A 9,498-nucleotide genomic window follows, 5' to 3' on the forward strand; every position below is an offset into this window, starting at 1 on the left:
TAAATATATGGTACACACTAAATTTATCAAAATTTTATCTTTGCACGGCTATAAGACAAAATTTATTTAAGTGAGATCTTTCTACGTTTACTAAAATCTTTACAATTATACTAAAATATACAATTTTTTTTATTCAAATCCCACAGTAGAATAAAAAGTTATAAATAAAAAAATCACATAAGTGGCCAACGGCTAAACTGTTTCCATTACAACTATAAATTGTAAAATTTCTGTGGTATATACCTCTTTTAAACGTGATATTAAAAAGAATATATAACTGTAAAAATAAATTTAATTACGCCCACACTGGTCACGTGTTACGACCAACATTAATAAACATTAAATAAGAAGAAGCGCGCAACGAACGGTCGGTAAAGCAGATTTGATTAAACGTCAAACCCAATTTTGAGTTGTCACTTGAAGCAAGCTGACTTCATCCACTGAGGCTTCTGGAAAGCTGATATCACTCATCGTCAACATTATACAGCTTAAAACCCCCAGATTAACATGTAAGACAAACTCATATTAAAAAACAAATTCAAAACGAACCATTTAATTTTTAAGGTTATGTCGTCAATACCGCTTTAATACACCATATAGACTTGATATATAATAACCTTTTGTATCCACCACGCAAATACATATTCATCACCCATTGAAGACTTTTCTGATATACCTCCAGCAAAATGGAGCCGATGACCTTAGGAAGTCCTACACATTCACCACCAGGCAGCCCCAACACGAGTTTCCTGCCACCTTTCTTAATGGGCGAATTCAATCAACCGTCCACACCCAGAACGGGAAGTCTATCCCCGACCAAAGGAAGAACACTGGCATTCGGTAAACATCACCAAACATTCCACACGAAGAAATACTCGCAAATATACATAAACATGTTCAATTTTCAGGAGCTTCACCCCCTATTCGTCCTACGGCACAACCAGCCCAACCCCAATACAGTACGCCGGTTCACGCTAAGCCGACAAGCAACGTGTCGTTCTCGAACAAAGCGAACGGACCTCCGACTCAAGGCTTGTTCGATTCCCTCAGCCAGCCCGAATGGAGCAATAGAAGTGTCCCGGCGACACCGACACCGTTCACGTCGCCTCAACAGGCCAACTTGTATCATCAGGATAACGTGTTGAGTCCAAACGAGAGCTATATGCAGAGTCAGCAAGCACACATCAGCTTTCACCAGTCACCCAATCACGGCAACGAGAGCTTTCATTACAACGGTCACTACGAAGCCGGAGTGAACGGTCAGTTTTCAGATGATTCCAACGAATGTTGGGTAACTGTGTTCGGGTTTCCGCCGAGTGCCGCCAGTATGCTCTTAACTCAATTCTCCAATTGTGGAAATATCGTCGGTGAGTAATTGCTCCAACTGTTTGAACATTCAGTAACAGAATTTGATGGTTTTTAATTGAAATTTGTATAGCAGACAAACATTCAGCTTTATTTACGTATTAAGATAGCAGATTAAAAGTATAACTTTATGTAAAAAAGTAAGGCAGTTTATGGATTATTTGTATTGTATTGAATTCAAATATGTACATGTATTGTTTTCAGAGAAAAAGTTTCCTTCACAAGGCAATTGGGTTTGGTTGAAGTTCATGTCGCGCTCGGAAGCAGGGCGAGCTCTGGCATTGAACGGAAGGGTCTTTTCCGGAGGATTGATGATAGGCGTCTTGCCGTGTTCACAAGCACCAAACCATCTCAATCCACAAGTTAACAAGTGAGTTCCGATTAGCATAATATAAAGGTTAAAATGTTTGAGCATCACTTTTCATACAAAACGCTATATAAATATATCTACCGAGGTACTATGGCTTTCAATATTAGTGAATAATCTGATTTGGATCTAATATATTTGCATAAGGCAACAAATTATTTGGTTAGTTTATAATTCTAAGAGTGGTCAGTAAAAAAATGAAAAATTTATCAGTAATTAATTATAAACTTGATCAGTAACTTATTCTAATTGATCAGTGAAATATAATAAACGATCAGTAAATTATTCATTTTTGTTCAGTAAATAATTATTTTTTTATCAGTAAATAAATCCTTTTTGGTCAGTATTTTATTTAAATACTGATCAAAAAGGATTTTCTATCAGTGAAATTATAATTTTTGACTGTTGGATGATTGCGCGTCGCCCCGCGACTGTCCATTCCCACTCTCCTCATGGTCCACACACCATAATATCCATCCAAACACATCTTACATAATATATATTTTTTTAAGTTTTATTTCATCAATATTTTCACAAAAAAAAAACATATCTTAGCAGCCAACATTTATTTATTTAAGGCTCAGGTTAGGTTAGGTTAAGTTAAGGCTGGCCCTATTAATTTAAGATTAGGTTAGGTTAGGTAAACGTCAACAGACACGCAAGAACTAAGACAGTGAGACTGAACTGAACCTGGACTGAGGGGGTTGAAAATGAAGAGCGAGGAGATACATTATTAAAAGAATGTTGCCAAGTGGCAAAATTCATCAGGGTTTTTTATACTACGAGCCATAATGCGATATGGCAACACTGACGATTTTCTGGCTGTCATAATGAACTGATTCTTTTTAAATGATATTATCGATCACCTTATAACAATCATCGACCGTTTCATTTTATTATCTGATCATTTTGGTTTAATAACTGAGTATATGACAACTGATCACAGCGTACTGATCATTTAGAATACTCACTGATAATTTCCAAATATTTACTGACAATTTAGTTATTTTTGTTGATCAAAAGTTAAATAAATTACTGATCAATACACGCCTTTACATAGCAATATACAGCTTGACCAGTGGCGGCTCGTGAGAATTCATAAAGGGGGGGGGGGGGGGGCTGCAGAGATTAATCGGGCTGTAGTAGCTCATTGACCATACCGGTGATAAAATGCAGACAAAAATAGCATGCATATGTACTATACTGGGAGGTCTGCAGCCCATATGGACGGCAAAAATAGCATCCATTTTTACTATTCTGGCAGGGCTGTAGCCCCGCAGCCCCATATAGACGATCCGCCACTGGGCTTGACCCTTTGAATGCTAAACAACAATATATCGTTGTTTATGAAAATGGCGAATAATTGCTAACAACGATTGTTAACATCATAATGGTCGTATTTGAATACTTACTTATGAGCCGGTACATCATTTATATGAAGCATTTTTATATAAAGAAAATAAAACCGTTTTTTATTATAGAGGTCATGAGCCGTCGCGCAAATAAATGTTTATAACACCCTTTTGAAGATAGATCAATCGCACGCTTGCAATAGCAACCACGAAAGAGAGATAGAGCTACAAGATACCCGCTTTAAATGTATTACACTATATATGGTGTTAATAATAGATCTTAAGTAGCAGTCAAAATATAGGCTTCAAGCTATCTAAAAAAACAAGTAAAATATAAAAAGATATGTACGCTTTGACAGATTGTCAAGTCGGAGAACATATTTTAGCGAGCTTAATATTCGATACATTCTCTCTTTTTAGTTTCAGAGGTGGTGCTAGACATTTGGCAGTGGGACCTTCGAGACTTCAGAATACGTCTGCGGTGAGTCCTGGATCTCCAGCGAACGCCGGAGCGCAGCGTTCATCCGGTGCAATATCTAGAGCTTTAGAATACGTCTTCGGCTGGTAGTGACGATGATATAATAAGAATGGACTCGGTATCAAGATCGGAGCCGTGCATAGCGGAGCCGATTCATAAGATGAAAGTTTATTGTTGACTTTGAACACTGTTGAAATTTTATGTTTTCTATACTCATGATGATTATTGTATGTAATTCGATATCAAATATCTTTTTATTAAATTTTAGAATTAATCACTTTGAATAATTTACAAGTTGATGAGCATGTTAAGCCGAGGCCACAATATGGTGAAAGTGCCAGACCTGATTCCAAAGAAAACAATATAAATTACAATGTGTGTTCGTTGACGGATTGTGTCTAGGAATGGGCCTGTTACTATATTGCAATGGTCTCGTGTTAATTAAACTGAGTTACAAAAAAATCACGTTTCTTACTTACTGGAGCAGAGACTAACTAATCAATCGTTACTAAATTTGACCCACTAAATTCGAATATGACAATGATTTTTGTTTGTTTCTTCTCGTTTATATCTCATATTCACAGACTTTTGGCTTTTGCAGTCTATAACTCAAAATATAGTATTGCTGTGCCAAAAGTGAGGATTGGAATCAATAGTCGGGTGTTTTTTCTATTGATTCTGATTTTTTATTGCTTTAAAATACGTATAATTAATTATCTAGCGAATTTTTGTAGTCAAAACTACACTTTTTTTCCGAGCTATTATACATTTATTGGGCTACAAGGTCGGTTTTTAATCTCAATATTTATTATTTTATTTTTATCTGAACGTACTAATTCGAGCAGTAATGATTTTAAATTACAATATGAAATGTTCTAGGCTGCTCATTGCTCTTGCATCATGCATACAGTCATCAACAACAGCATTTTTTAAAAGTGATAAATTAGCGAAATAAGTTCTGAAGATAATTAATTATAAGTATTTAAAAGCAATACAAAATAGCAATTAATACAAAATAAATCTGACTATTGATTTCAATATTAACTTTTGGCACAGCAATACTAGATTTTGAGTTAAAAGCCAAAAATATGTAAACATTGCACATTTTTTCAATCGCTCATATAAAAAATCATTGTCATATTCGAATTCAGTGGGTCAAATTTAATAGTGATCAATTAGTCTCCACTCTGGTAATTTTGTTTCGTTGCTCAGTGCTATTTTTGTATTTGAATATTCAATTTTTGATATAATTTTTCTTTTATTATTCGCACATGTTATAATTATATTGAACGTTATAAATGTATGGTGAAATGCTTAAAGACGGTACTATTTCGTTTATTGATTACAAAAATATCAGGTTCACAATTATTTGATTACAAAAATTTAACCAAATTCTGATTATTAAATTAAATTTGCTTTCGCACAAAATAAATAATGAACAAAATCAATAATAAACAAAAAATGAAAATATTTTTCTCATACAATTCATCAATAATAATAAACTTATCAACTAATTTGCCTTTTTTTTTTTTTACTTATTTATTTCTTTAATCAACATTTCACTTTTTTCTAATCAAAATAATTACATAGATTGTGATGTCGAAAAGGAAATACATAGAGCGATTCTGGGTAATCTGCAAAGATTTATTTCCCTTCCCGAAGTGATACAACCACGAATAACTTCAATGCCGAATCGGAAACAATAGTCTTCATCGTAATTTCAATGCGAAACATTGAAATTGTTCGAAACAATTAGATTTAGAGTACAAAATTCAGTCTTAGTGTATGTCTACAAAAAAGGCATATTACATTAAACGGTTTATAGTTCAAACCGTGTCCATACATTAGGCATCTTTCCAACATTCTCGGGCCCAATCTTGTTTTCGCATATCATTTTGTTTAACAAGCGAAACGTATCGGTTGCAGTTGTTTGTAAGCAGTAAATTTTGTATATCGAACCAAGTAGTCTGACATCCGATTAGGAAATCGCTAATGTGTGGACATAGTTATGTTTTCACTTCTAATTGATCATTACGGTCAAACGAGACATTAATCAAAAATATACATTACACTATAGATGCGGAGCGTTATTCGGCAATACGACATTAATGATATATATATACGAATAATGCTTCAAATTGAAACAGAAACAAAAACGAATCTAAAGTTTATAGAAAGATTTTAATTCAACTCCCATGTAACATTAAAATACTTATTTTTAAATAAATTAACATAAAATCTGCGGAAGATTTAAGAATACATCACATAACAAGATACAATTTTTTAGTCGCAATAATAATTCCAATTACTAATAATAAAAATGAATTCAAACTGTTTTCTAATAGATTAATTAAGGAGTCATTTACAATAAATACTATTTAATGTGCGTTTAAATAATTCAACGCACACACGAATATTTAAGACTGTCACACTTGCTACGAGTCTGTTTCAAATTATACAACATATCTAATTATAAGAAATGTGCAATTAAAATTATTTCGACTGCTCGATGGTGGCGGAAGTCAGATCTGTCATTTTTGGATATTTTATATTTTTCTTATCGAGCTCCGCCTGACCCCAAAGGATGAGCCTGAGTAAACTAGAGAGCTTTGGACTGGTGAACTCTTGATTTTCCATCCTCAGGATTGCGGCATTCAATTCACTAGCAATCTACAACAGAACAATATATACATCATTCAAAATGCAATGTCAATCATTAAAATACGAAAACCCATTCGAATGAACCACTCACAGTTTGGCTATACTGCGGTTGCAGCAGATCGGAGAATGGACTATTATTTGGATCGGGGAATGCGAGTAGAGCTAGAGATCGTTCCAGTTCGGGTAGAGCGGCCGGACGGGCGGCTGCCGCTTCCGCTAGAGCTGCACGAGCCCACCCGAGGGCGGCTTCGACGCGTCCAGCTTTCACCAATTCCAACAGTTGCAATTGCTGAAACGATAAGACGTCACGCATGAATATCTATCGTAGTGCAGTCGATCGTATCGAGGACTGTCGGTGTACCTGCAGGTGAAAGTATAGGTATCGATCGTTGTCGAGGAGTTCCGGATGCAAGGCGTTGACTAAAGCGGTGGCTTCTTGTATCCTGCCGCTTTGCACCGCTTCTCTGATGAGTATTCTCTGATCCAACGAGCCAGAAAGAGCGGGCTCCGATAAGCCGGCCTCTTGTTGGAACATCAATGCGGCTTCTTTGAAACCTTCTGCAAATGTAAAAGATTTGAAATGGAACTATTTCCAGCTGTTGAAAATTGAAAATTTACGACATTGAAATGAAAATTTACGACGTATCAATGAGAATTTCAGTAACTGATACTAAGTATCATTCCCATAGGACTAACGGTGTTCAAAAAATTCCCAAAATACACAGATTGTCATCTGATCGATTCTAAGTTCGAATCAGTCAAAATCTCAAGTTACATTAAAAATAAATTGAGTATAAAGTTTAATGAAAAAATTTCAGTTGACAATAATAATATATATAGCAGTCGGCGAATCATTACGAAAAATTCATTTGAACATTAAGAGGGCTGGACCCCAGCACCTTGTCCATACAAACGTATTAGACTTCTCACTTCCTCAATTATGACACTAGAGAAACTATTTTTTAATATGCTATGGATAGCCACCATAGGCATGGTTCTATATTTTTGAACTTTGTGGATATCCATAGCATATTAAAAAAATAATTTCTCTAGTGCCTTAATTGAGGAAGGGAAAAGTCTAATACGTTTGTATGAACAAGGCGCTGGGGTCCAGCCCTCTTTAAACAAGAGTAAACTGCCACTTCTGGTTGACAAATGCTTACCAAATTTTATATATAACTTGGTATTAAGCTTAAACTTACAGATGTGAAATTTCAGTTCAATAAACCAAAAGGTTTATTGAAAGAAAAACATAAAAAACCTCGATTCTCTAGAGCAGCGGTTTCCAAACTGGGAGGCGCCAAAACTTTTTAATAAAAAAATAATTTTCATACCATAATATCTACAAATAAATAAAACCTCATATCGTAGCTTAACAGTAAAAATTCAATGCATGAATGCTTATTTTTATTTTTCTTTCATTTTTATATACACATTTAGTCAGCAACCTTTCTCGAAGAAAACCAACATGAAGAGGCACATTTGTGGTCGAACGATAATTTTATTGTTTAACTTGCCTATTCGGTTGAAATTTTTGGAAAATTGAGTGGTTTAAATAAATCAAATGCAGGGATCACAAATACATCCACTGGTTCAAAAATACAAAGTAAAAGCTTTCATTAAAAAGTTGAAGTTATGGAAATCAAATTTACAAAAGAATGAGTTGGATATGTTTTCACTTTCCAAAGATTTCTGGGCCACAGCCAATATTGAAGCAAGTAAAAATCTTTTTATTGACCACTTGGATGGTTTAGTGGTGCATTTTTCCAATTATTTCAAAGACCCTGATTTCTCAAAGTTTTTGTGGATACAGAATCCATTTAACTACAATGAAGAAGACGAATTCGAGCCGACAACCATCGAAAAAGAAAAATTGATAGAATTATCATGCGATAGCTCACTAAAACAAAAGTTTCAAAATGAAACCATAATTAAATTTTGGATGAATCTTTTTGTATTGCAAAGAAATGCAAGTGCTTCTACCATTTATAACGTCTTATTTATGCGAAACGGGCTTTTCGGCACTAGCTGCAATGAAAACCAAATATTGAACCAGGTTAATAGTCTCCACATTGCCCCCAAGATTTAATAAATTTTGTGCCAATAAACAACAACATCCTTCGCATTAAATTTTGATGTGTTAGATGTAGTTTAATTAGTAATTTAATATAAAAATAAATATATGTGTTCGTATAAATTTATGTTATAGCAAAACCTTTTTATTATTCCGTCTATTGAAGTGTTCAGTATTTATTTTTTAAATAAAGGTTTATTGTTCAAAACGTGTCTATATTATTATATCTATTAAAAAATAAAAGGTAGGGAAGTTTGGAAACCGCTGCTCTAGAGTAAAATTACAACTTCCGGTTCAGATGAAAAAAAAAATAATAACAAGTAATTGGACTTGTACAATCATCTCAACTCTTCGAAATCTTCAAATACTGAATTGATTCGTGTGGGTCGGTTTCAATGTGTAAAATAGTGTCTAAATTCAAATGGGACATGGTTGTTATCAACGGCGTCACGACCGTCTCAAACGTCAAAAAAGTGGAATCGAAGAAAGAGAGCGAGTCACGTCGCGAACAAAGAGGGCTAGGTTAGGTTAGGTTAGGTTACCCGTGACCAGATAGTTCATGATGAGCAGGTTCATGTCGGTGCGGGAGACTTGCAGGCTTTCGGAGCGGGTGTACGCGTCTTCTTTGGAAGCTTCCGCTTTGTCGGAGGCCGGGGGCGCTCCCACGCCCCCGGGCGCTACGCCCCCCGATGCAATGATGGCGCCCCCTACCCCGCCCGCGCCCCCACCCACTACCGCCGCCACTCCGAAGCCAGGAGGCTCGTAGCTCATACTGCTGCTCGACATCCACTACCTCGACAGTGAAGACACAGCTGACCAGCGATCGGTAAACTAAACACCTCTCGCTCGCCACTCGTCACGACTGACAACACTGACAGGGCTGGCAACTCCTAAGCAAATTCCCCTTTCCCAATGGAATATTATTCAGCATATTATGTATTGTCTGCATTGAATGGGGAGCCACCGGAACGGTGATTATTGAAGCAGCTCCTCCACCAAACGCTTCAGCTCCTCGAAGAGAACTGATTCAACGAGGTCACTGAGAAAATTTGAGATTTGAGAAAATTCCACCTGAAGTTGGAATTCTCGACAGGGCGGACCCTTTAGGCTCGGAAGCGAAGCTCGGTCGACCCGCTCCTTCGGCTCGGTGATTACTGGTCACAAATTACTCGTCACAAATTCACTAAAATCTCTATAACGG

General features: G+C 35.9%; 2 protein-coding genes across 5 annotated transcripts; one reads left to right on the forward strand and one right to left on the reverse strand.

Moving 5' to 3' along the window:
* The first annotated feature begins 341 nt into the window (after positions 1–341).
* Nup35 (nucleoporin 35) lies at positions 342–5,074 on the forward strand. 4 transcript variants are annotated; one of them, XR_013260857.1, is made up of 6 exons: positions 342–509; positions 683–840; positions 909–1,367; positions 1,570–1,735; positions 3,505–4,028; positions 4,714–5,074. XR_013260857.1 is itself a non-coding variant. In XM_077435158.1 (5 exons), the coding sequence occupies exons 2-5, from the start codon at positions 687–689 to the stop codon at positions 3,650–3,652; spliced, it is 927 nt and encodes a 308-aa protein (XP_077291284.1). In that variant the 5' UTR covers positions 342–509; positions 683–686; the 3' UTR covers positions 3,653–5,074. The 4 variants fall into 4 exon arrangements, 2 of the variants coding, with proteins under 2 accessions (XP_077291284.1, XP_077291286.1); XR_013260858.1 differs by having other exon boundaries at positions 379–509; positions 662–840; XM_077435158.1 differs by having other exon boundaries at positions 3,505–5,074.
* On the reverse strand, positions 4,829–9,185 carry Hou (GID complex subunit 8 homolog protein Houki). Its single transcript, XM_077435161.1, has 4 exons — positions 8,840–9,185; positions 6,585–6,781; positions 6,315–6,512; positions 4,829–6,232 (listed from the first exon to the last, which is right to left on the reverse strand). The coding sequence occupies exons 1-4, from the start codon at positions 9,081–9,083 to the stop codon at positions 6,056–6,058; spliced, it is 816 nt and encodes a 271-aa protein (XP_077291287.1). The 5' UTR covers positions 9,084–9,185; the 3' UTR covers positions 4,829–6,055.
* Between the last annotated feature and the right edge of the window lie 313 nt (positions 9,186–9,498).

The sequence above is a fragment of the Arctopsyche grandis genome, chromosome 7 (assembly GCF_051622035.1).
Source record: "Arctopsyche grandis isolate Sample6627 chromosome 7, ASM5162203v2, whole genome shotgun sequence".
Classification (NCBI taxonomy): Eukaryota; Metazoa; Arthropoda; class Insecta; order Trichoptera; family Hydropsychidae; genus Arctopsyche; species Arctopsyche grandis.

Excerpts from the sequence above, each read along its gene's own strand:
- Nup35 (XM_077435158.1), top strand. The coding sequence starts at position 687 with ATGGAGCCGATGACCTTAGGAAGTCCTACACATTCACCACCAGGCAGC. Across the intron at positions 841-908 it reads AGGAAGAACACTGGCATTCG|GAGCTTCACCCCCTATTCGT; the intron begins GTAAACATCACC and ends TTCAATTTTCAG. Across the intron at positions 1,368-1,569 it reads CAATTGTGGAAATATCGTCG|AGAAAAAGTTTCCTTCACAA; the intron begins GTGAGTAATTGC and ends TATTGTTTTCAG.
- Hou (XM_077435161.1), bottom strand. The coding sequence starts at position 9,083 with ATGTCGAGCAGCAGTATGAGCTACGAGCCTCCTGGCTTCGGAGTGGCG. Across the intron at positions 6,782-8,839 it reads CATGAACTATCTGGTCACGG|AAGGTTTCAAAGAAGCCGCA; the intron begins GTAACCTAACCT and ends TTACATTTGCAG. Across the intron at positions 6,513-6,584 it reads ACCTATACTTTCACCTGCAG|CAATTGCAACTGTTGGAATT; the intron begins GTACACCGACAG and ends TTATCGTTTCAG.